Source organism: Sminthopsis crassicaudata, chromosome 1 (genome assembly GCF_048593235.1).
Source record: "Sminthopsis crassicaudata isolate SCR6 chromosome 1, ASM4859323v1, whole genome shotgun sequence".
NCBI lineage: Eukaryota > Metazoa > Chordata > Mammalia > Dasyuromorphia > Dasyuridae > Sminthopsis > Sminthopsis crassicaudata.
Window position 1 is genome coordinate 529,934,305 of NC_133617.1, and position 27,576 is coordinate 529,961,880.

The 27,576-nt window shown below is 37.0% G+C and overlaps 1 protein-coding gene across 1 annotated transcript; it reads left to right on the forward strand.

The window, feature by feature from the left end:
• NANS (N-acetylneuraminate synthase) lies at positions 1-27,154 on the forward strand. The gene is made up of 6 exons (XM_074281835.1): positions 1-269; positions 927-1,142; positions 14,658-14,757; positions 15,840-15,994; positions 20,722-20,988; positions 26,599-27,154. Exons 1-6 carry the CDS (start codon positions 138-140, stop codon positions 26,806-26,808), a joined length of 1,080 nt encoding a protein of 359 aa, XP_074137936.1. The 5' UTR covers positions 1-137; the 3' UTR covers positions 26,809-27,154.
• The last annotated feature ends 422 nt before the right edge of the window (positions 27,155-27,576 follow it).

Here is a 27,576-nt window from a genome sequence, read left to right on the forward strand (position 1 = left end):
GAGGAAGGAGGCTCCGGCAGTGACGTGGCCTGTGCTTGCGGTCCGCGGTAGGCTGGCCAGGGTTGTTCTGCCGGAGGTTAGAGGGTCTGCGAGCGGAACCCCGGAAGCAGCGGCGGGACTGGGGACTGTCTGTCACGATGCCGCTAGAGCTGGAATTGTGCCCCGGCCGCTGGGTCGGGGGCAGCCATCCCTGCTTCATCATTGCCGAGATCGGGCAGAACCACCAGGGCGATATGGACGTGGCCAAGCGCATGATCCGGATGGCGAAGGTAGCGGGCTGAAAGGGGCAGCCCCGGACCCTTAGAGAGAGGGGGGTGCGGGGAGGGCTGGGGGGGCAGGATGTACCCAAGTGCTGTCTCACCCCTGGAGCAGCTGCTGGCTACGCTCTGAAGGGCTTGGGAGAAAGAGGTGAAAGAGAGCCTACTGGGGAGATGGAGAGATCCCAGGGCTTTATTTTGTTTTTGTGCACAGTACTTCTTTGTTTATGGTACCTTTTAACCAGAAGTAGTTTCCTTCCTTATCTCCCCAGTAGGCATTCTTTCACTGAGGCAATTGGGATTACGTGATTTGCCAGGGTCACACAGCTACGAAGTGTTGAGTGATGGAGACCAGATTTGAACTCGGGTCCCCCTGACTTGAGGGTTGGTGCTCTATCCAGCGCGCCACCGAGCTGCCCCTCGCTCCTTACTTTTTACTCACACAGCTGATTTTCCTTAATCCACGCGTTCATAACCCTGCGCGCCCTTTGGCGCTCTGGTGAAACCTAGGGGCCCCTCAGAGGAAAGCTCTTACACGCATGAAATAAAGCACACAGGAAACAATTCTGGGGGGTACCAAATGTTAAAGAAGGAATGCGGGACAGACAGTGGAGGGTAAGTGGACCGCCGTGGGTCTCTCCTCAGCCTTTGCTCCTATGTTTCCTTCAGGAGTGCGGGGCTGACTGCGCCAAATTTCAGAAGAGCGAACTGGAACACAAGTTCAACCGTCGGGCTTTGGAGCGGCCCTACACTTCTAAACACTCCTGGGGGAAAACCTACGGAGAGCACAAGCGCCACCTGGAATTTAGCCACGCCCAGTATCGGGAATTACAGAAATATGCTGAGGAAATTGGGATTTTCTTCACCGCCTCTGGAATGGATGAGGTAAAGAAAGCCATCCGCAGCCGACTTAACCCTAACCCGAGGCCTCCAGAGAGTATGCGCTGATGACTACCTGCCAGCCTGGCAAACCTAGCCCAGCCCCCTTCCATTGCCTGCTGGGCGAACTCATAACCACATTCTCCCGATCTGACTTCTCCCTTATCCTAGTATTATACGGTCATTACCGCCCTCTATTCACTCCATATACTAATTACCGCCCAACCAGGTAAATTTACCCACCACATGTACCTTATAAACCAACCTTCACCCAGAGCATATACTAAAGCACTACACCTGCTGCCCCTCCTAATTGTTTCCATTAGTCCCAGATTCATCTTGGGCCCCCCATACTGCAAATACAGTTTAACAAAAACATTAGATTGGGAATCTAAACTTAGGAGTTCAATCTCCTTGTATGCCCGAGAAAGTTAGGAGAACTGCTAACTCTTGAGCCCTTGCCTAAAACCCATAGGACCCTATAAGGTTCCTGCCTGGAGCCAGTTGCTAAATCTCTCCATCTTGACTTTTTTTTTCAGCTGGAGCCTGTCTTAGTAATATAAGTCAAGGGCATATGTGCTGGGTGTGGGGAGAAGGGGCAGGTTGGGCGGGAGCAAATGAATTCTTATGTGTATAGACACTGTACTCTGAACAAAATGCTCTCTGTCAAATGGAAGTCATAGAGGGGCTGACCCGGTGCTAGGAACCAATAAGCCAGACTTCTGAGTCTAAGTGCCTCTTCTGAGTAACTTTGATGACTTTCAGGAGGGAGTGGCCAATAAGCCCCATTATACACGTTTGCTGCCCTACCCTAGAAAGCATCCGGGATCCTGGGAGATTCAGATTAGATCGACATCCGCTCAGGATTTGCCTCTTTGAGAGTGTCTTTATTAATACTAAAGGGCTGATAATAGGGGAAACAAATTTATGTAATATAGATAATACAGATTATTGGACAGCCAGATGACAAAATGAATAGAGCACTGGGACTAGAATAAAGATTTCAGTTCAAATGTGGCCTCAAACACTTTCTAGTTGTAGGACCCTGTTTCCCTCCATTTCCTCATCTGAGCCAGAATAAGGAAATGGCAGAACCACTTCAGTGCTTTTCCAAGAAAACGCCAAATAGGCTCATGAAGAGTTGGACATGCCTGAAATGATGTAACAACCGCAACAATATTAAATATTGTAATTCTGCTATCTCTATTTTCTATATGGAAAATACATACATATATATATGCACACTCCATCAATTGATGAAGGGGTTGTTCACCAAAGCCTCCAGATAAATGTATAAACTAACAGACAGGACTGAGTAATTCTTTTTTTTTGAGAGGCTATTGGAGTTGTGACCAATATGTTAAGGGTCACATAACTTGTAATTGTTAAGTGTCTGAGACCACATTTGAACTCGGGTTCTTCGCTTTAGGGCCTCTGCTTTATCTACTGCCCCATCTAGCTGCCCCCAAGACTGGGTAATTCTAATGACCAGTCTTGACTCTGAAGAATTGTCCTAGAGTGGAACGGGCTGCCTGGAGAGGTGACCGGCTCTTCCCTGGAGGTTTGTAATTGGAGGTTGGATGACCACTTGCTAAATACATTATGTGACTTAGACTAGATGCTACCTCCAAATTTTGTGATTCTGTGATGACCTTTTCCTTCTTTACAAAGCCTTTCTGTTTAAAAAAATCAAGATTTTAAACCGACTATTTGATTCACGCCATGGTCCCTGAGATCACAAAGAGTTGGACATGACAATGACTGAACAATACAATTTAATTAATAATCATAATGACAGGAATAGCATTTCTCATAAAGATATATAAAACACTGTCTTCCCCACATCTTTGTTGGTAGTTCACATATCTTATGCCCATTTGACAGATGAGAACACTGAGATTCAGATGAAGTCAGATGAAATCATTCACCTCCAGCCAACAAATGCTTTCAAAACCCCTTTTCTGTATGGAATGCTGTAGTGGGAGTTAGGAAAGATTTAGCATGTTGATAAGATGGGATCCCTGCCTTCAGGAAGATAAAACCCATATAAAGTAAGTAGAGTACATAATATTATATGAAAAATTCATTAGAGATTTGTAAACCAGAAATGTCCCTTAGCCAGTGTGGCTGAACTGTGTGGCAGTTCACACACATTGTAAAGATATATACCAACTCCAAGCAGAGGGATATTGGGGATTCTGTTGTCATCATTACTTTATGGTGTGGTTTGGGGACCCTTAAAGGTAGTGATGTCCTGATTATATTTAATAACTGGGTTTCTGGGAGGAAATAGATACATAAGTTTAATTTAAAATTAACCTTTTCTTCATCCTTTGCTTAAGTCATAGGCAATCAACAAAACAGTAAATCAAGCCCTCCTTTGTAGCACTCCCATTGAAAATTTGACATTCTGTTGTCTCCGAACTTAGGCAGCATATTCCTGTCTTGGATTTACCACCTCAGCCCATTTATTTTTTTTGCTTCCTTTTATAACTATCCATGTTAGTCATTATGATGTTGGAAAAGACATTCGATAGAAGCCTTTTATAAAAGAATTAAGTCATGTTGAGTGGGTTGGGCACACTTGTCAGTTTAGGGTTGTTCTGCCTTTATGTCCGCTTGGGGTATTTGCCAATGTTCTACTTCCTTGTCAGCCAACAAGCAATTATTGACCTTTCTACTCCAGCCCTACTGTCATATCCTGTTCCCCGGCTGCTTTTGCCAGTTAATTGCCTTTTTTTTTTTTTTTTTTTTAAAGTATTTTTCCAAATACATGTAAAGATAGTTTTTGGTCCCTAGAAGATTTATTTGAACCAGCAGTTCTCAAATTTTTTGGTCTCAGAACTCCTTTATACTTTTAAATTTTATTTAGGACCCTTTTTCCTTCTTCCAAAGAACTTTTGTTTATGTGGGTTATATTTAAGGATATTTACTATACTAGAAATTAAAATGTTTTAGTATCTTTATGAAAATAAAATCATTCCTTCCACATCATTGGGGTTGGGGGCATAGCTCCCTGGAAAATCCACCTAAAATTTTTTTGGCCCTCCCTTCATACCGGAGAAGTTTGAATTTTTTTTTTTCCTTTTCTTTTCTTTTAATAGAGGTTTATAGTGCTTTATTTTAAAATTTGGGCTAAGTATTTGGTCATAGGTTATGTGTCATCTGCAGCTTTCACAAAATTACTATTTAATTTCTTATGCTGAACTGTAACATATTGAAATGGCAATGGGGAAATTGCAATGTAGGAAGAGTTAACATAGTTTTGTAAAAGAATCTCAGAATCCCCAAGCAGTGGTATGCTGGTATTAACTTGAGTCCTCAGAGAACAGATTGTTAAATTTTCAGTGTGGAGCATTTATACTTTAGAAATTAACAAATGCCATAAATCTGGGTGATTTATTGTATTGTTAGTTATCTAGAATTAATAAAGTGATGAAAAAAGTTAATAATTTAGATTAAACTTAAGTAAATTATGTGTACATTTTCCCTGAAGAGAGACTCAATTATTAAAAAAATAACCAACATACCCTTACCCTTAGGGATTTCCAAATCACACTTTAAGAATTGCCAACTTTGACTATTTTGAATGTGAAGTTGTTATTGTTGTTTGTCCTTTGTTCTCAGAGAAGATCCTGACACGACATGCAAGTGAATTGGATTTAAGAGAGGGAAACTGGGCAAGGTCATCTGCCTCAGTTTCCCTTTCAGAGCTATTTGAGTCCTGTGCCCAGATATAGATCAGGAAGACTGGAGATGGCCCTGGATGCAGAGGGAGATCTTGGTATTTATAAGCTAAGGTCTTCAACAGGTCTCAGTTTGACTGAGGCTGCACCCATTTAGTAATTGAGGCTAGGTAACCACTGGGGCAAAAAATGTCCCCTTTAACCTAAGTCAGTCAGTCTAGGAGGAGAAGACCCTCAAGGTTTTTAGCTATAGTAAGGAGAAAAACTCCATTAAAGGGAAGATACTAAGAGAGAAAGAATACTTCACAGTGGGCTTAATCCTGAAAAGGACTAAGTGATTTGACAACACAGTCAATGTCTTCTTTCTTCTTCTCTCCCCTCTCATTCCTTCCTCCTCCTCTTTCCTCTCTTCTCCCTTCCCTCCTGCACATTTGTAGAACAGTATCCTTGTGCCCCATTCTACATTATTCCCCCAGATTCCCAGCAAGGAGTGCCTATAAGCTTGCAAAAATATCTTTGCCATGACAACAGTTATAATATCTCTAAAAGTATGCTGCTTCCATGATAAAAGATGTTTTTTTTTTAATTAAGAGAAAGAAATTCTTAAGAAACTCTGCCTGAATTTTTTGCTGACCTTTGGATGTCCATGATACTATAGTTTTCCATTCTCTGTTTAATTGAGAAAAAAAAAAAAATTGGAATGATCTCTTTCTCCCGTTTCCTTCCTCCTTCCATCCCTCCCTCCCTCCCTCTCCCTTTTGCATTTCCTCCTTCCTTCCCCTCTTCCTTGCCTTCCTGTCTGTCTGTCTGGACAATTCTCAGATCTATTGGGAACTGTGACATGAATCTTCCGTAGACATCTCAAACTCAACAAGTCCAGAACTGACCTCATTGTCACTTCCTTAAAAAAACCCTTTTCTTTCTTAGAACTTGCTTCTTGCTGTTGAAAGCCCCGCCATCTTTCTGTTCACTCAATTTCTTGGAATCCCTCAAGGCTCTCTCCATCTTTGCAGATGGAAGCCTCCTTGACTCCATCTCCAGGGTATATTCTTCACCTTTTGCTCCACTCCCACAAGCTTCCACACTGGTTCTGGACTTCTTGCCTGGAGTAAGGCAGTATTCTCCTAAATGCTCTCCCCTCCCTCACCTTCCTTCCCACCACTGCCTGGGAGACCTTCCTCATGCCCAGGTCTGATCTCGCCATTCTCCTTGCTCAGTAAATTCCAGCAGACCTCCTTTTAGCATACAGACAAACTGCTATGTGACTTTTAAGGTACCCAACGGTCTGGCTTCCAGCACATTACCTTCCAAACTGCCTGCTTGCCATTCCTCAAACACAGCATTCCATTTTCCATTTTTTGTGCCTTGCCTCCTTCCCCCCTTCCCAGGGCCTGGAATACAATTCCTTCTTACCCCTGTCCTACAGAATCCGGGTCTCCCACATTTGATGCAGGTTTGGGGCAGTGGATAGAGCCCTGGGGCCAAATGTGACCTCAGAAACTCCCTAGTTGTGTGACTCTTGGTGAATCACTTAAACTCTGATTGCCTCAGTTTCTTCATCTGTGAAATGGAGAAAGTAATATCACCAATCTATCAGGATTTTTGTGAAGATCCAATGAGATAAATGTAAAGCACTTAGCACAGTGGCTGGCACAAAGTAAGCATTATATAAATGTTACTTATAATTATTATATTTGTTATTACTAGTTTCCTTTAAAGCTCAACCCAAGTGACTTCTTTAGTAGAATCCTATCTTGGTACTTGCAACCTCTGAAATTACTTTGTACATATTTTGTATATTGTTTGGTGAATGATACTTTTCCCCCCAAAGAGTGTAAATTTCCTGAGGGCAGGGACCATTGTGCCTTTTGGTATAGTACCTAGCCCATAATTGGTATTTAATAAATTCTTGTTGATTTTAAAAGGGAGAAATCAAATCCTCTTAGGACATAACATATAATAAAAATGTAAAGAAAAATGGGTAGTTTAGTTCCAAAGTTGGTAGAAAAAAGGATAGGGGATGACCAGGAGCTATCTCAAACTGAAAAGTACTCCTACTTTTGATCTAGTAACACTAAATCCCTTTAGTATGTATCTCCCATTATGCCAGTACCTTCCTTTTGTTAATTATTTCCATTCTTGTCTTTATTGTATTTGTAATTATTTGCATGGTTATTTTTTCTTTGTATCCCTGCCTGTTAACTCTTGAGTCCTCTGAAACCCTTATTTAGTTCCTGTACCAGACAGAAGTTATTTCTAGAATATCAGAATGTTTAACTGGAAGAGATCTCAGAAGTCATCTGTCTCAAGGGTTCTTACCCTTCCTTGTGTCAGGGACTTCTCTGGCAGTAGGGGGAATCTTAAGCATGCCCTTCTAAGAATATTTCAAATGTATAAAGTAAAATATATAGGACTGCAAAGGAAATAGATTATATTGAAATGCAGTTATCAAAATATTTAAAAACAAGTTGATAATACTCCCCTCCTTTTCTCCTCTCTTCCTTCCTCCCCATATTAAGAACTCTGGTTGGGCCAACCACCTCATTATATAAAAGAAAAAACTTGGGTCCCAGAGAAATTGGGGTGATGATCTGCCAAAGTTAATGGGAGTTAATTAGGAAAATCCAAGTTATCATATCCTGGATTGGGCATTGATATCTAGGTTCAGATTTTGGCCCTGTTACTTACTACCAGGTTTGGCTATAGAGAAGACTTTTAACATCTGTGAACTTCAATAAAACAAGGAAATTGCATTAGATGATCTTCAAGGTTCTTTCCAGCTCTAAATCATCCTGTGACTTTGAGGCTCAGGGTTGGGACAGTTTCCCTTTAAGACACTAGGTGAGGTGTTTCCAGGCAGCCCAAGTTGTATCTATAAACCTATTTTTCCATTAAGGCATTGCTGTACATGGAATGGAATAAGAAAACTTTTATTTATTATTACCATGGTAATAAATGGCGCTATATAATCATAGTGGTAAGTGTTGAGGATACAAATACAAGACAGTCCCTCCTTCTTAAGAAAATTCATATTTTTGTTAGTGGAGTAAACAAATACATTAGGAAGGGTCAGCTGGAGAGTAGATGGCAAGGATTATTGGTCCTTTAGAACCCAGATTCTTAAATTGTGATTCATGACCCATATGAGATTTTATAACTGAATGTTGTAAAATTGTGATTTAATGTCAGTAAATGTTTGATTTGTATGTCTATTTTACATACTTGGAGTTCCAAAAATTTCTGTCAAAAAAAGTGATTGTGAGTGAAAAAAATTTAAGAACTTTGGTCTAAGTGAACAATCAAATAGGTGGCAAGGAGAGATTTTAAAAAAAATTCTGGTCCAGGTAACCCCCTCCCCTAAAATTGTTAATGTCCAGAAATTAATTCATTCTCTTCCCCTTCCCAGCTTTTTGGTTTCTGTTGATGGTACTATTCCTCTTCCTCCCTAACCTACCTGCAGAATATCATTGGAATTATTCCCTCTTTAATAATGTTATTTTTTTGATATCACCAGCTTTTCTTCCCCATTTCCATGTTGATAACCTTCACACTGCAAAAATTCTCCTAAGATAAAAGTCCAATTGTGTCTCTCTGATGCAACGTCTGGCTTCCCATTGGCTTCTAGAGTCAGCTACATCCTTCGCTCGGCCTTCTATTCTTGACTTCAACCTAACTTTTTTTCACCTTACCTTAAGTCTCCTTTTCCCATTCTATATTCCCACCAGACTGTTCTCCCCTCTTGTTACACAATGTCATTCTGTACTCTCTTTCTCCAGGATATTGGAATCGATTGCTTTGTGTCTAAATTATGATCCATCCTTCTTTCTACTTTTTGAAATGATCTTCTTCCTTCAGGGCTCAGATGCCATTTCTAGCATAAAAACCTTCCTGATGAAGAATAACTCTGAAAGTACCTATCAAATAAAGCTATCATTGTGTTTTAGATGTATTCAGAAATGACTTATTCACATTTGTTGTCAAAATAGGAAATTAAGTAGGCTTTACAAATTGGGCAAGTGATTTTTTTTTTAAACAGATAAAATATTTTTCTACTTTTTTCTTTTATTTTGAAAATAAAATCACTTGGAGGAATCTTGTACATACCCTTCTCAGAATAATATTTCTAAATGTGTAAAATAAAATACATAGGATTGCAAAGAAAATAGATTTTATTAAAATTTCCTTATACAAATTATGTAGAACATATAATACATTTGATGTGTAGTTCCTCTTTGATTCTTTCTAGTTTTCTATTTTTTTGGGGGAGGTAGGGAGATTCCTATTTTTAAGGTCCCTTGTCTCACCTAATTCCCCTTTCCATTTAAAAAAACAAACAAACCAACAAGACTTTGCGATCACTATGGACAATCCAAACTAATTCCCATATTGACCATATCCAGAAATGCAAGTCCCATGTCCATAACCTTTGTATCAGGAAGTGGACAGCATTATTCTTTCTCTGGGTGTGTGGTTGCTCATTACATTGAAAGCATTCTGAGACTTTCAGAGTGTTTGTAAGTATTATGTTCACTTGGCATCCATTCTTACGTGTCTTCCCAGATTTCTCTGAAATGGTCACTTTCAACAAACTAGTATTTCAAAGAAAGCTGAACATCCATAAAATTTTGCCATAAAAACATGGCATTGTACAACTACCAGAATGTTATAAAGTTAATAACTTCAGTGATCCTTAGGTACTGTTAGGTTTAAATATAAACACTTTTGCCATTTAGAATAAGAAAGTGAGACTCTTGAGCAGGAACTCTATTTCTTTTTTATTTGCATCTCTAGCAGCTAGTACAGTGTTTTACATATAGTAAGTGCTTAAATGCTTCATTCAACACAACTCTTCACAATCTAGTCCTTTCCTGTTTTTCCAGATTTCTTGTACATGTTGTTCCTGTTATGCTATCTCTATAGTCTCACCATACTGGTCAACTTGCTGTTATTGTCCCATCTCCATGACTTTGCCTGGAATGCCTTCTGAAGAACTTCCCAATCATCTTCTGAAATGCCTGGTTCCCCTCAGGACCTGCCTTCTGCATAAAGCTGTTTCCTGGTCTGTCCACCCCCAGTGACTAATACCCTCCCCTCCAACCTTACAGTGTGTGTAAACATGTATAGATACCTATGTAGATATGCATATACATAAGACAGGTATATACCTATATATATATATACACACATACATAGCAATATGTCTACATGCCTATGCATATATGTCATATGGGTACTTATCACTTTGTGTGTAAATGTGTGCATACATACACATTTAATCCCATTTTTTTCTGCAGGTAAGTAGTGGGTGAGCAGGAAAGTCTGTATACAGATGGTATAGTGGAAAGGTGGCTTACTTGAGCATCAGATAATCTGGGTCTGCTTTTTAATTACTTAATTACTTTTTAATTAATTAATTTTAATTTTTGTTAAATAGATATATGCACGTGTATATGTATGTGTGTAAACATATATATATATGACATATAACAATGTATATTATGTATAAATGTGTAACTAATTGAAATATATATATATAAATATATATTTATGTACCTATATATGTACACATTTTTCCAACTTATCTGTTATATGTACATGTAATCTCATGTGCATGTGTATATGTACGTACATAACTGTATGTGTATATATTAGTTCTTCTATTAGAATAAAAGCTTCTTGAGGACAGGGGCTGTTTTTGCTTTTTTGTTTTCATCTTTGTGTCCCTGGTACCTAATAAATGCATGCTGATTGAAAAGGTCAACATTTTGGATGGAGCTATAGACTATTTTGGTAGCGCCTTCCCAAGCAAGAGCTGCCAAGAGAGATTGATAAAAACATTCTCGCTGTCCTGTGCATAGTGTTGGTATTAGCCTGGTGTTTTACTAGAAACTGGAGGAATAGCTTCCGAGACTGACTGTGTTTGGGGCTTCTGTATGCCCTCTTGCCTATTTGATCTTGTGGGGTGGGCCTGCTGTGACCCCCTGGAGCCTTGGGCCCTCATTCTCAGACCCTCAGAAACCCCATCTTTTTCTCCTGCAAGTGAGTAGGTAGGTGAGCAGCAAGGTTGTACACAGAAGGCTAATGAAAATGTGGCTTGTTTTGCTGTTGGAGCATCTGGGTATAAAACAGTGAGTCTGCCTCACTTTGGGGGAGATCTTGGGCCTGGGTTTTCCCATCTATAAAAATAAGGAGGGGCAATTAGATGGCATAGTGGATAGAACCCTGGAATCAGGAGGACATGAGTTCAATATAACCTCAAATGTTTAACATTTCCTAGCTATGTGACCCTGGGCAAGTCACGTAGTCCCAATTGCCTCAGCAGAAAATTTTATATATATATATGTGGATATATACCAAATTCCTCATTTTTATATATATTATATATATGTGCCAAATTCCTTGTTTATATATATTATACATGCAATATATAATAACATATATTTATATTTTATATGTTTTACATATATATATTTGTATTTATATATAAATAAATGAGGAAATTGGCCTATCTGACTTCTGAGGCCCTTTGAGTTTTAAATGTTACTCCCAAGGTGCTTTTAATTTTTCTCTTTTGCTTTTATCAATACTTCTTTTATCTTGGTTATCTCTGTGGCTACTCCAGGGGGCTGCCTTATCTTTCCTTTTTTATATTCTCAATGCCCTGCACATACTTTGAGGATTTCTAATTTAATCAGTATGGATCAGCCCCTTCCCTGAAGTAGATCACATTAGTGGTGTAGCACAAAGGGTACTAGCTGTGCAGTCATGGGACCTGGGTTCAAGTCTTGCTTCTGATATTTGTTACCATTGTGACCAGGTCACATCCTTTCACAGACCTCATTTTCCTCTTGTGGAAGGAGGTGGCTGGACTAGACAGTCTCTGAGGATTCTTTGAGCTTTTTATGGATATAGCTATTAGTCATTCAAGCATTGATTATGCACCCACTGTATGCCACGGACTTGGGGATACACAGAAACACAACAACAAAAAAGCCCAATCTCTGTCCTGAGGGGAGGTTACAGCCTGATGCTCAAGTGTCAGACCTGTCATTAGCACTCTTCACAAGCTAGTCTTTTCCAATTTTCCCAGATTTCTTGTATATGTTATTGTTCCTTTCATGTTCTCTGTCATTAATTGGGATTGTTATGGAATGCTGTTCCAACTTGGTGGTCTTTCCAGGGCACCTTACCTCACAGCAGGGGTTTTCATTCTAAGAAGACTGACACACACATTCACACACCCACAGAAAGGGAGAGGGAGAAAGAGAGAAGGGGGGTAAGAGGAAGAAGAGGAGAGACACAGAGAGAGAGAGAACACCTTATCTCACAGCAGAGGTTTTCATTCTAAGAAGAGTTTTTCATATTTATATATATATATATATATATATACACATAAAAATACACATATACACATAAATACCATACATATACATGCATGTAGTGTACACACAAATACATGCTTACCCATATAACCTAGTATATACATGTACATACATGTACATAGATGCCTTACAACCCCACATTGACATACACATGTGCACCACATCACACATGGATTGGTATAGCATACACACATAGAGAAAACACAATCCACATATAGCTATATGTATGCACATACATGTGCATATGCACACACATCACATATAGATCTGTTTACTCACAAACACACATATGTACATACCTCTACATATCTTAAGAAAACCTTTGAATTTGCCATTGAGCTGTATAATCCTGTGGTACTATATTCACACCTGCTGCTTTAATTTTCTATCAGATTGTCTTGTGCCTTAATTTTGGGACAACTAATCATGCACATAGGCTATAAACAGCAAGGCTGTTAAGGCCTTGGGTTTTCTAGTTAATTTTGATTATCTTTGGTTATAGAAGCTGTCTTTGGTGTCAGTCCCCTAAAAGTCCACAAGATGGGGATGTTTCTCCATTAGAATTACAGATAATATCACTATAAAGTAGATTTCTTTTTTTCTTTTTTTTCTTTTTTAAAAATTTTAATAATTTTTATTTGCCAGATATATGTCTGGGTAATTTTACAGCATTGACAATTGCCAAACCTTTTGTTCCAATTTTTCCCCTCCTCCCCCCCAGATGGCAGGTTGATCAATACATGTTAAATATGTTAAAGTATAAATTAAATACAATATATGTATACATGTCCAAACAGTTGTTTTGCTGTACAAAAAGAATCGGACTTTGAAATAGTGTACAATTAGCCTGTGAAGGAAATCCAAAATGCAGGCGGACAAAAATAGAGGGATTGGAAATTCTCTGTAGTGGTTCATAATCATCTCCCAGAATTCTTTCGCTGGGTGTAGCTGGTCCAGTTCATAACTGCTCTATTGGAACTGATTTGGTTCATCTCATTGTTGAAAATGGCCATGTCCATCAGAACTTATCATATAGTATTGTTGTTGAAGTATACAACGATCTCCTGATCCTGCTCATTTCACTCAACATCAGTTCCTGTAAGTCTCTCCAGGCCTTTCTGAAATCATCCTATTGGTCATTTCTTACAGAACAATAATATTCCATAATATTCATATACCAAAATTTATTCAGCCAATCTCCAATTGATGGGCATCCACTTAGTTACCAGTTTCTGGCCACTACAAAAAGGGCTGCCACAAACATTCTTGCACATGCAGGTCCTTTTCCCTTCTGTAAAATCTCTTTGGGATGTAAGCCCAGTAGTAACACTGCTGGGATTAAAGGGTGTGCACAGTTTGATAACTCTTTGAGCATAGTTCCAAATTGCTCTCCAGAATGGCTGGATATATTCACAATACCACCAACAATGTATCAGTGTCCTTGCTTTCCCACATCCCCTCCAACATTCCTCATTATCTTTCCCTGTTATTCTAGCCAATCTGACTGGTGTGTAGTGGTATCTCAGAGGTGTCTTAATTTGCATTTCTCTAACTTGGAGCATCTTTTAATATGATTATAAAGTAGATTTCTTTCAAAATAAGGAATTAGTTTTTCCTTCAGCTGAAAATAGTTATCAGTAGTGTGTGTGTGTGTGTGTGTGTGTGTGTGTGTGTGTGTGTGTGTGTGTGTGTGTGTGTGTTGGGGGGGGGGAAAGCAGTAAAAAAAAAAAAAAGGAGATTCTTTGCGCCTGTGGCTACTTGGCCTTCATCACTGAATGGGAGCAGCCTCAGACAAACAGACTTGTGGAAGACCTTGGCTTAAAAAGGATGAGGTCTCTCAGTGTATCTTGGGCCTTTTCCAGTCGTCCTGATCTACATGTGGCCATTGGACCCAGATGGTTCTGGAGAGAACATGAGGCAGCCCTCCCTCACTAAAATCCAACCCAGATGTCATGGTCCTCAGGAAAAATGAAAGATAAATGACAAAAACAATGTCTGTGTGTATGTGTATTCTTGCCTTAGTTTTATACCTATTCAGTTAATGAAGATTTATTAAACACTCATTATGTTCAATTCAAAAACATCCCTCCCTTTCATCCCCTTTTCCCCCTGTGCCTGCTATGTGTGCAAATTAAAGAGAAATATTCTCCAAACTAGCAGCCATGACCATCATTCCACAAGGCCTCAGTGAAATCCTGCTGAGGAATGGTGTTTATTGTTTATTGTACTTTAAAAATTAAATATGCAAGTTTACAAATTAAATTATAGAAATACTTAAGAAAACATTTTTTTAAAAGTCCAAGGTAATGGCCCTAAGGTTAAAAAGCCCTTATCCAGAGCAAGCTTCTTATTTTGACAGTTGGCCTGGTTCTCATCAGGATTAAGGCTCTGTATGGACCATAACCTCCTGTAGAGAGAAGAAAACACGAACAATTCCCTTTTCTGTTTTGTAGATGGCAGTTGAGTTTCTGGATGAATTGAACGTTCCATTTTTCAAAGTTGGATCTGGAGACACTAACAATTTTCCCTATTTGGAAAAGGCGGCCAAAAAAGGTAAGTGTTTGTTTAATTTGCTCTCCTCCCAAGGACTTAGCCTTTTTGTGTAGCAAATATGAAGGCTAACTGTAGAGACCTCATCTTAATCATTGAAGTGTTTCTACCCCTTATGTTTGGTAAAAAGCAGCTGAAAATAGTGAGGTAAGAAGGGAAACGTTGCATTGGTGAGAACTACTTTCTGGATGGCTGATCTTGGACAAATCAATTCTCTGGGGCTCTCTTTCCTAATTTGGGAAATGGGAATAGCCTGGAACAGCAGATAGCAAAAAACACTGTGTGGGTCTGAGGTTTAAGAGGATTGGGTTCATATCTCCCCTCTGCCATTCACTAGGTAACTTTGGGTAAGTCCTGTAGTTTCCCAGGGCCTCAGTTCCCTTATCTGTAAAATGAGGATTTGTACTAACAATGGTTTCTAAGGTCCTTTCTCCCTCTAGATTGAAGATCAGATGAGATAGTGTGCACAAAATAAAAATGTAATATTGTTTATTCATTTAGAGGAAAGAAACTAGGGGTGAGCTATATATTTTTCTTTAAAAAAAAAAAAAGCCCAATATGGAAAACCATTTTATGTAAAAATAATTTTCAGATTTTAAGTGAGGGATGATGTCAGATAGTATTTAGAGGGCCAGGTTAGGAATCAGGAAGAGCTGGGGTTGGAGATGTCTTATGCTTTAGGCACCGAGCTTCTTAAATTGTGGGTCCTGAATATGGGAGTCATGAAATTATGATTTATTATAAGTACATATTTGATTTGTATACCTCCTTTACATACCTATACACCCCGAGTCCTTTAAATATTTCTTGGGCAAAAAGGGGTTTAGTCAACACATTATAAACCACAGATAGGGAGTTGCCATACAAGAAATTTGTCCATCAGTGAAAGCACAGATTTGTTATTTATGCACCTCTTCTACCCTCACTCCCCATGAGGAGAAATGCTGACCATTCTATTCTTCTATGGAATTTCAACTTTGATTAAGAGAAAAATGTCTGGAAAATCTGCATTCCCTGACAAAATGGGATTGACACAAGTAATGAAATTGGAAAAAAGTGACCTTGTTGGTAATTCTGTTGATTAGGCCGTCCGATGGTTATTTCCAGTGGTATGCAGTCCATGGACACGATGAAGCAAGTCTACAACATTGTGAAACCTATAAACCCAAATTTCTGCATTCTGCAGTGCACAAGTGCCTATCCACTACTCCCTGAAGATGTCAACCTCCGAGTAATTACGGTGAGTAATGGATCCAGCTTATCTTATCATATCTTCTCCAGTGGTAGGCATAGGATTTTGTGTACATGAAATGCTAATTCACTGTCTGAATGTAATGAGGTCTAAAACCTACCAAGATTTTCCAATAAATTGACCACTTCAAAATAAATGTAACAATATGCATTCCTGAATATATAAATTTGAAATTTAATCTTAATGTTTGCTATTGATTTCCATGATCAGATTGAATACAGGTATCACCATTAATTATTACTGTGGTTTAAAACTTTTTTTGTCCTATACTGAATATATATCACAGTTTTAGAAGGTTTACTCCATTCATATTTCTTATCAGGCATATCTCTTGAGTTAATTTTCCTTCAGTTATTAAAGTTGCTGAAATAATGCCTACTGATAACTGAAAACTTGAAGAGTAGAGCAATTTTTAATATAATTTTAGGACATTATCTTAAGCTAGGAGAAGTTTTTCTTTTTCTCTTTTAAGTTTTTTGTTTTATTTATTTAAGTTTTTATTAATCTCTTCTGTTTTTACATTGTCTTCATTTCCAAAGAGCTCTCCCTATTCCTCTTCAAATATTTCTCTGAATTCATTATTTGTTACTGTAATAAAGGCATAACATCCATGTGCCATTCCTTAGGTAATGGGTATAAATACTTTGATATCTATAAAGTCTCACTCTTTCTCTTTGATTTCCTTGGTGTACATGCTTTGCAAAGGAATCTTTGGGTCAAAGAATACAGATGTTATAGGCGCTGGAAAAGTCTCTTAAAAATCATTAATACTAAAGATCATTAGTTTTTAAAACAAGAATTCCCAATAGGCGAGTATAGACTTCATCATAGTTAAATAAAAAGTTGACCCTCTCCCACCACAGCCTCTCCTATTAACATTTAGGCCGAAATGTTTTCAGGACCAGAAGCTGTGTGATCTCCAGTTCCTACAGCTAAGTTATCAAATTATGGGAAAAGAATTGTACACTCTTAACAACCACATTGATATTGGGGGGAGGGGGGAGGGAACACTGGCCTGAAGTCAAGAGCACCCAACTTCAAATCGAGCCTCAGACATTTACTTGCTTAATCCCAGTAGCCTTGTCCAAATACATTTATATTCTCTGAATCACTAATTGCATGATAAATGAAAATTTAAACCTTCTTCAAGGTATCACTTCACATCTTGCACATTGGTAGATAGCAAAGAATAGGAGTAATCCAAGATGGAGGGGCTATGGGGGAAAAAAGGTATCCTGGAGGTACTGTCAGTACAGAAAGTCACAAAAAAATAACTCTCCATACTCATTGATTGAGCAACTCTCAGTAGTGGGCTTATTTCCCAAGGATACCAAAGACAGAAATAAAAATCCCATATATACATATATTCATAGTAGAACTCAGTAGAAGTATAGAACTGGAAATAAAATGAGTTTTCAATCATTTTAAAAAGTTATGTAATTGTAATGGAGTATCATTATGTTTTCCCCTTCCACGTGCATATACTTAATAGCATTTTATTTTTTCCAATTACAGGTAAATTTAATTTTCAACATTAATTTTTGTAAGATTTTGAGTTTCAGATTTTTCTCCCTCCTACTGTCATTTCCCCTCTACCCAAGACAGCAACAATTTGATATAGTTAGACATGTACAATCATGTACATTAGTCAAGTTGTAAAAGAAGAATCAGAACAAAAGGGAAAAACCCTGAGAAAGAAAAAACAGAAAAAAAAATGAAAAATAATATGCTTTGGTTTGTATACAGACTCCATAGTTCTTTTTTTTTTTTTTTTTTAAATTTTTATTTTATTTTATAATTATAACATTTTTTTGACATTACATATGCATGGGTAATTTTTTACAACATTATCCCTTGCACTTACTTCTATTCAGATTTTTTCCCTTCCTCCCCCAACCCCCTCCCCCAGATGGCAAGCAGTCTTATATATGTTAAATATATTACAGTATATTCTAGATACAATATATGTGTGTAGAACCGAATTTTTTGTTGCACAGGAAGAATTGGATTCAGAAGGTAAAAATAACAGTTTACACTCATTTCCCAGTGTTCCTTTTCTGGATGTAGCTGGTTCTGTCCATCATTAATCAATTGGAATTGGATTAGCTCTTCTCTATGTTGAAGAAATCCACTTCCAGACTCCATAGTTCTTTTTCTGGATGTCAATAGCATTTTCCATCATGATTCTTTTGGAATTGTCTTGGATCATTATATTGCTGAGAAGAGCAAAGTCTGTCATAGTTGATAAGCATACACTGTTGCTGTTACTATATACAGCATTCTAGTTTTGTTTTCTTTACTTAGCATCAGTTCATATAAGTCCAGTGTTTTCTAAAATCTACTACTCATCATTTCTTATAGAACAGTAGTATTCCATTATTTTTACATACCACAACTTGTTCAGACATTCCCCAATTGATGAACATCCTCTCAATTTCTAATTCTTTGCCACCACAAAAATATTTGCTATGTTTTTTTATATGAGTTCTTTTTCCTTTTCTATGATCTCTTCAGAATAGAGACCTAATAATATTGCTAGATCAAAGGATATGCACAATTTTGTAGCCCTTTGGGCATTGATGGAATGTCATTGTTCAGTAAGAAATGCTGAATATGAGTTATTCAGGCAAACATGGGATAATCTGTATGGAAAGAAAAAATTGCTAAAAGGAAGTTGAACTCTAAGTGAAAAAGCAGTAAGAATTTGGGCAAACAGACGATGAAATCTGCTTGCCTTCTCATAACTGAGAGGTGGGAAATTACTGGTGTGGGAAAGAGGATGCTGTGAGGGGCTCAAAGAAAAGATTTCATACATGCAGTCACTGTAGCTGATTCTCTTTGTCAAAGGGGAGGTTTCAGATGAGAGGGAAGAGGGTTGAAATTACTGAAGAAAAAGGCATCAACAAAAGCTTTTTGTTCTGAAAGTAGTTTTGGGCTAAATTATGAAGGATCTTGATAGCCAGATTAATTCTTATGAGGGTAACATTGTTTCACCTGTGTCTATCAAGCTATATCTAGCTATCTACATGTAGCAGTAGATTGGTTTGGATTGATATAGAAATAGGTAGATACAGATATAAGTAACCAAGATTGTGCTGATAAATTTTTAACAATTGGCTCTCTAAAATAAGTTTTTGGCAATTTGATTGGTATGGCAATGGCTCTCCAGAAAAGAAAAAATTATATTATTTAGTTTAATCTGCACTAATATTTTTTCCATCATTTTCGGTTTAAATAGTACATAAATACTATGTATATAGAATGAAAGAAAATAAGAGTAGGAGGGAAAAATGCTACATAAAACAAAATAATAAATCCATGATTTCTGTATGTAGCATTTGCCAATTTCTGAAGTATGAAGTATTTTAATAATTGGTTTGGGCTATTTCTAGTCATATGAAAAGATGCTCCCAAGCCATTATTAATCAAAGAAATGCAAATTAAGACAACTCTGAGATACCACTACACACCTGTCAGATTGGCTAAAGATGACAGGAAAAGATAATGACTAATATTGGAGGGGATGTGGGAAAACTTCGACACTAATACATTGTTGATGGAATTGTGAATGGATCGATCTAATTATCCAGAAGAGCAATTTGGAACTATGCCCAAAAAGTTATCAAACTGTGCATACCCTTTGACCCAGGAGTGTTGTTACTGGGTTTGTATCCCAAAGAGATCTTAAAAAAGGGAAAGTGACCTGTATGTGCAAGAATGTTTGTGGCAGCCCTCTTTGTAGTGGCCAGAACCTGAAACTGAGTGGATGACCATCAATTGGAGAATGGCTAAATAAATTTTGGTATATGAATATTATGGAATATTATTGTTCTGTAAGAAATGACCAACAGGATGATTTCAGAAAGGCCTGGAGAGACTTACATGAACTGATGCTGAGTGAAATGAGCAGGACCAGGAGATCATTATATACTTCAACAATACTATATGATGATTAGTTCTGATGGATGTAGCCATTTTCAACAACGAGATGAACCAAATCAGTTCTAATAGAGCAGTAATGAACTGAACCAGTTACACCAGGAAAGAACTCTAGGAGATGATTATGGACCACTACAAAGAATTCCCAATCCCTCTATTTTTGTCCGCTTTCATTTTTGATTTCCTTTACAGACTAATTGTACACTATTTCAAAGTCTGATTGTTTTTGTACAGCAAAACAACTGTTTGGACATGTATACATATATTGTATTTAACTTATACTTTAACATATTTAACATGTATTGGTTAACCTGCCATCTGGGGAAAGGGGTGGGGAGGAGGGGAAAAATTAGAACAAAAGGTTTGGCAATTGTCAATGTTGTAAAATTACCCATGCATATATCTGATAAATAAAAACTATTTAAAAAAATAATAATTGGTTTTAGGGAGCTGGCTTTAGTGTACCCCTTCATATGATCCTTTTTTTTTTTTTTTTGGTGTGTGTGTGTGTGTGGCAGTTGGAGTTAATGACTTGTCCAAAGTCACACAGCAAAGAAATGTTAAGTGTTAGAAGACGAATTTGAACTTGGGTCCTCCTGACTTCAGAATCAGTACTCTATCCACAGCATCATCCAGTTGTTTCTATATGGTACTTTCAAATAAAAGTTAAAGTTGGTTAAATGTAGCCCTTTGTAAATGATCTAGACACCAGAAGCATTCATATAATGCATTTCTAAGATCTCTTTACCTCTCCCATTTTGTTCTTTGTGTTAAAGGAATATCAGAAAGCATTCCCCGACATCCCCATAGGATATTCTGGCCATGAAACAGGCATTATGGTCTCAGTGGCTGCAGTTGCTTTAGGGGCTAAGGTATTAGAGCGTCATGTGACTCTGGATAAAACTTGGAAAGGGAGTGACCATCAGGCATCTCTGGAGCCAAATGAATTAGTGGAGCTGGTGAAAGCAGTCCGTCTCGTAGAAAAAGCCTTGGGATCGCCAGTTAAACAGCTCTTGCCATGTGAGATGGCCTGCAATGAGAAGGTAAGTTTATTGTTTTACTATGTTTAAGCAAACGTCATCTAAAACTGATTATGCTGTGATTAGGACAGATAAAAAAAACAGAACTCCATTAATTCAAACTTGAGGAAACAGAATATAAGAGAAAATAATTGTATTTGGATTCAAGAGAAGAGGCTCTTGATCAATAGAATCATTAGCTGTTAACTCCTAACAGGATATGGTATAGAAAATCTCCACGATTCTTTCCTATTCTTAAGAATAATCTTTCTTTAAATCATGAACATGATTTAGAAATGTGGGATGTATACAAATTTTAATAAGATCAGTATCTGGGTCTGATGTTATGAGTACCAGGATTGATAATGAAGCAAGTAGTTAAAAGTTGAGAGTAACTTGCCTCTTGGTCTTCCTGCTCCCCAAAGGGACTTGTTGAGCTTCCCAAGTCCTTTTGATATTGGGACTACAAATGCCATTCTGTCTTCTCCGTATCTTTTATTTCATATATACATACATACAGTCTGAGCTCTCTATAGCAACTAAAGAGGTAGCAGAATGAAGCTGGTGTAGGTAATACTAGTAGAAAGAAATACAGCTAGCTACCCCACAAATCACCTCCATCAAGAACTAGAAAATGTGCCAGACAAAATCCTAGTCAGGAAGTCCAAGGATGCCATAGACATTATTGTAGTAAGGGCCAGCTTAAGGAAACAGGTCTGTAAGCAACTAGGGACAGGGTCTGACCAGGGGTACTCCATGTATTGAGCATTCTAGTACCTAGGGCCTGAAAACAGACTGTGCACCCTGGAAGCTCACGTATCCACTACAGAGTTCCAGATTGGATTTAGAGGAGAGGGGAGATCTGCAATTCATTTGCTCTGACCTTATAGAGACTATAAGTAAGCTAATAGTGGCTAAATCCAGCAACAGGATATTTAAATTCCCAATCGGGACAAGCTCAAACCTGGGTCAAGAATTCAGAGCTCAAACTGGGAAGGCAATAAGCAGACTTCTCCCTTGCTTACATTGCACAGGAATGCAGAGGACAAGAACTCAGGCCAGCTATTCCCCTCCTCTCCCCACCAAGGCCCAACCTTAACAAAGTCCACATTCAAGTAATAGCCTGGAGAGACAGGTAGGTAGTGCAATGGATAGGATAGCAACTCTGTAGTCAAGAAGACCTGAGTTGAAATCCATCCTTAAGAACAAGACAAGTTAGTTGTGTGATCCTAGGCAAGCCACCTTATCTCAGTTGCCTTGCTTAAAAAAAAAAAAAATTGTAGTAGTGGTCATCATCTGAAAGAAGAACAACAACAACAAAATACCATTATAAAGAACTATTAAAATGACAAGGAAGCTCAGGACCCAGACCCAGAACATTAGATAACACCTCAAAGAAAAGCATAGCTTAGGAACAAATTCAACCAGAATTTTCAAAAGAGTTAAAGAAAGAAGTTTGGGGTTCTTTTTTTGTTTTAAGCTTAAAAATATATTTAAAAGCAAAATGAGAATGATACAGAACTTTATCCAAAAAGATAACTCCCTGAAAGTTAGAATTGACTAACTAGAAATTAATGACTTCATGAAACATCAAGAAATACTAAAAACAAAGTCAAAAGATTGAAAAAAATAGGAGACATCCCATAGAAAAAATAGGTTCCATAGAAAATGGTTTAAGAAGTAATTTAAGAATCAAGTTGAACCACCTAAAAGCCAAGGCAAAAAAATAAATAAATAAATAAAAGAGATCGCTTAGGCATTATCTTTAAAGAAATAAACCTGCTCAAATCTCTTAGAACCAAAAAGAAGAGTAAAAATGGAAAGAACCAGGCATCTCCTGAAAGAAACCTCAAAATAAAAATGCCCCAAAATATTAAGAGCTCCCCTGCAATGCCTTTGGATTTGGCACAAGAATACAGATTGATAAAAGAGGTTTATTGTAGGGGTTTGGAAATAAAATTAAAGTCTAGTTAGTAAAAGGTGAAGGTAGAGATAAAAGGGCACCAGAAATAGAATTCCAGTGGACAGAGATCCTTGGCTTGCCAAGCGTAAGACTGCCATGTTAGGAACCTCTGCAAAGAGAGGGCTCTAGCTTGGCTCTTTTATAATGAGAGATTTAGCTAAAGGGGCTCGTGGGTGAAGTCCCAAGTTGGCTCAGATCTGGTCCAGGGTCCTTGTGTCAAAGAAAAAAAATATTACAAGCAACCAGAAGTCAAGAATTCAAGAAGCCGTAGTCAATATCCTAGAAGATTTAGCAGCCATCACTTTAAAAGAGTGGAGAGCTTGGGACATAGTATTTTACAAGATAGTGGATGCAAGCTTACAATTAGCAATTATTTAATTAGCAAATAATCCTAGTGGGGGGAAAACAGATTTTTTAGTGAATTAGAGGATTTCCAAGCATTCTTAATAAAAGATCAGAATAAGAAGAAAATTTGACATATAAACACAGGAATTAAGAGAAGCACATGAACTTACAATCAGAAAGGACTAACTGAAGTTAAACTGTTTATGTTCTTTTTTAGGGGAAATGAAACATGTATCCTCTCAGAATGTTATAATTGCCAGAGATCATAAAAAGCCTGGAAGTGATTATAATGTTTTAAGGATCTTAAAATAAGAATATAAGGGGAAGGGAAGGGAAGAGGAATGCACTGGTTGGGGGGCGGGGGAGTGAAGAGGAAGGAAAAATTTTCACTTGAATTTACAAGAAGTCTATAAAAAAGGAAGAGGAAGGAGTATGATAAAATAAACCAGAACTCATCTGAATTTTTCCCAGGAGGAAAGAATATACATACAAACAAATACAGTTTACAGAAAAACAAATACTTACAGAGTTAAGATTAAAAAGCTGGGACAAAATCCATTATATTTAAGCTATTTTTTTTTTAAAGAGTAGAAATCATAATCTCAGAGAATATAACAGCAAAAATAAACCTAATTAAGAGATAAATAAGAAAAATATATTTTGCTGAAGGGTACCACAGACAGTCAGCTATTATCAAACATACACCAAATAGCATAGCATCTAAATTCTTGAACAAAAGGTTAAATGAGTTATAGGGAGAAATAGTAAAATTATAGTCCTGGAAGACTTCAATTTATCCTTTAAAAAGAAATTAGAAAATGCTGAAAAGAATTCTAAGGTTGTAAACCCACTTCTTTGTGATGGAACCTTCATAAAATTGACCATATATTAGGGCATAAAAACCTCACAAATAAGTGCAAAGAAGCAGAAATATCTTTTTCTGATCATAGTACAAAATTATAAATTCAATAAAGGGCTTTTGAAACAAAACAATAAAAATTAATTGAACACCAGCTTAATTTTAAAACACATGAGGGTAAAAGCATAAACCATAGAAATGATAATGCCATCAAAGACAATGGTATTAGTCAGACAATATATCAGTCAGACAATATACCTAAATTTATGGGATTCAGTCAAAATGGTACAAAAGGAAAAATTTTTAAAATCTCTAAATGCTTTCAATAAAAGAGAGAAAGACATCAATAAATTAGGTACACAAAGGGAAAAAAAAACCCTAGGAAATCAATAAATTAAAAACTTTTAAATAATAAAACAGATCATAAAAATTAAGAATTTTTTTTAAAAGCCAGTAAAGTAGATAAGCCTAATATTAGCAAGCATGATTTAAAAAATAAAATTACTCTTATCAAAAATCACAATCTTTGAAACCTTCATAATTATTGAAAAATAAATTGTTAGGAGCTTTTGAACACTCTCTAAATGAACTTCAAGAGGAACAGATGTATTTGTGAGCAAATCCTACTGATGAGGTTTAGAATGAAATTAGGTTTAATTGAGGTCTAGTGGCAGATGTGGGGCACAGGGAGTCAAATAGAGCTCCCCTGCAATGCCTTTGGATTTGGCACAAGAATACAGATTGATAAAAGAGGTTTATTGTAAGGGTTTGGAATTAAAGTTAAAGTCTAGTTAGTAAAAGGTGAAGGTAGAGATAAAAGGGCACCAGAAATAGAATTCCAGTGGACAGAGATCCTTGGCATGCCAGGCGTAAGACTGCCATTCTAGGAACCTCTGCAAAGAGAGAACTTCAGCTTGGCTCTTTTATAATGAGAGATTTAGCTAAAGGGGCTCGTAAGTGGAGTCCCAAGTTGGCTCAGATCTAGGTGGAGTTTGTGAGAGCCAGGATCTACTATTGGAATTCAAAAGGGTGCTTTTGACAAAATTTGTGAATCAAAGATCCTAGCTTCTTGAATTGATGAGATGCATCAGCTAGGAGGAGCTGGGAATCAGAAAGGAATAAGTCGATCTGAAAGGACTAATTTCTTAAAGGGAACACAACCCACATCACTACAAAACATTTAAATAAGTTAATTTTAATACTATGTTAATTGTTTTAAAGAGGACCTACCATACTCCTTCTGTGACACAAATATAATCTTAATACCCTAACCGAGGGAGAGTCAAAAGAAAAAAAGAACCTATATACCTAATGAATATTAATGCAGAAATTTAAAATAAAATATTAGCAAGGAAATGATAATTTTGTATTAAAAATATATAATACATTGTGACCAGACCAAAGTATACTAGGAATTCAAGATTGATTTCAACATTAGGAAAACTAAAAGCAGTTAATCATATTAATAACAAAAATAGCAAAAATCTTATGGAACCAGCAACAGTTATAAAAAAAAGCTTTTAACAGGCTTTTATTTTTTCCTGTTTAAAAAACATATGAAAGCAAAGAAGTAAATGGAGTTTTCCTTAAAATGATAAATAGTATCTATCTAAAGACAGTAATAATCAGTATTATTTATGATAGAAATAATCTAGAGACTCTGTAACATCAAAGGTAAACAATCAACAAAAGATCTTGCTTTACCCTTTTTGCATATAATATGGTAGTTTACTTAGAAAACACCAGAGAATCAACTAAAAACCTAATTGAATCAATTAGCAATTAGTAAATCAATTATAAAGTTGCAGGATATAAAACCCATATAAGACAGGTCATCAACATTTTTATATTTTATGAATAGACTCTAGCAGGAAAGATCATTACAGTTAAAATAAAATTCTTGGGAGTTTATCTGCCAAGACACATATAGAAACTATCTGAACACAATTATGAAAAACTCTACACAAATAAGATTGAAATAATTGGAGAAAGTTTTTCTTGGGTAGGTGAAGCCAAACTAACAAAAATTATGATGTGACCTAAATCAATTTGCTTATTCACTGCCAAATAGAATTACTTTATAAAACTAGAAAATATATCACCAAAATTTGTCTGCAGGAACAAAAGATCAAGAATATTAAAGGAATCAATGGAAAAAAATACAAAGGAAGGGACCTAGTAATACCCATCTCAAACTAATATATACAGATTGCTGGTGGACTCAGTTTGAGGTGTAATTTTTTTGGGACACTAATAATATGTGAATTTGTTTTGCTTAACTATGCATGTTAGTAGCGGGTTTTGTTATTCTTGCTTTCTCAGTGGGTGGAGTTGGGCTAGGAGAGTATTTGGAGTTTAAAATAAAGTGGAACTTTAAAAAAGGCATTCAAGAAAATCTGTCCTTTTGAAAGGTCATCACTTATGTTTGTGTATGTATCAAGATAGTCACCTGTTGTTTTGTTTGCAGCTGGGTAAATCAGTGGTGGCCAAAGTGAGGATTCCTGAAGGTACCACATTGACAATGGATATGCTCACAGTGAAGGTGGGTGAACCAAAAGGATATCCCCCTGAAGGCATTGCCAGTCTCATTGGTAGGAAGGTCAAAGTGAACATTGAAGAGGATGAAACCATCACAGAAGAAGCAATAGAAAATTTGTCAAAAAAAATAAAATCTTAAAAAAAAATGACATTTATTGAGCTCTTATCTCCCTGTCTCAGTTTTGGAGAATGAATGAATGAATGGATGATTGGGGAAAGTGGGCTACAAAGTATTTAATAAGTAATTGTCACATAAATGAAAGTATGATTTTCACAAACTATTCTCCAATTTCTATAACTTTCTAAATCAAAATGCCCTTCTCTGGCCATCACTGTTCTCATTGTATCATCTATTAGAATGTAAACTCATTGAGGGAAAGGACTTTATTTACTTCCCATTTTTGTATATTCAAAACTTATAGTGCTCAGCATATGTTAAGATTTAATAAATTATTTTTCATTGATTTGAGTTCTCTGGTATCACACAACATGTCTTTTGCTTCTCTTGCCTCCCACAAAATTAATTTCCTTTTATACTACTTGTTCTGCTGTAACTAGAGCCTATTATCATGCATATCAAGTCAAATCTGAATTAGATTTGACTAGAAACCCCCTCCACTGTATTCTCAACAAATGGTCATATATCCTCCCCTACTGAGAGAGAACTCCATCTTCTCTTAATTTTTTGAGAAAACTTTTCCTTATATTAAGTTGAACTATGAATCACATTAAGTACGATCAATGTGTTATAACATGGCAGCCAGAAAGACTCCATTAATAACAATGTATTGCGAATTAGGGCCAGATGAACCTTACCCTTATAATATTGAATTCACTGTTTGTTGTAGAATTATAACAACTCAAACAGCCAGGCAGGATAGAGATTTGAGTTGTGGGTGCTAGGGGG

What these genes read in the sequence shown, in the direction of transcription:
- NANS (XM_074281835.1), top strand. Translation starts at nt 138, where the DNA reads ATGCCGCTAGAGCTGGAATTGTGCCCCGGCCGCTGGGTCGGGGGCAGC. An exon ending in TCAACCTCCGAGTAATTACG is followed by an intron (nt 15,995 to 20,721) that starts GTGAGTAATGGA and finishes TTTGTGTTAAAG; the next exon opens with GAATATCAGAAAGCATTCCC. An exon ending in AGATGGCCTGCAATGAGAAG is followed by an intron (nt 20,989 to 26,598) that starts GTAAGTTTATTG and finishes TTTTGTTTGCAG; the next exon opens with CTGGGTAAATCAGTGGTGGC.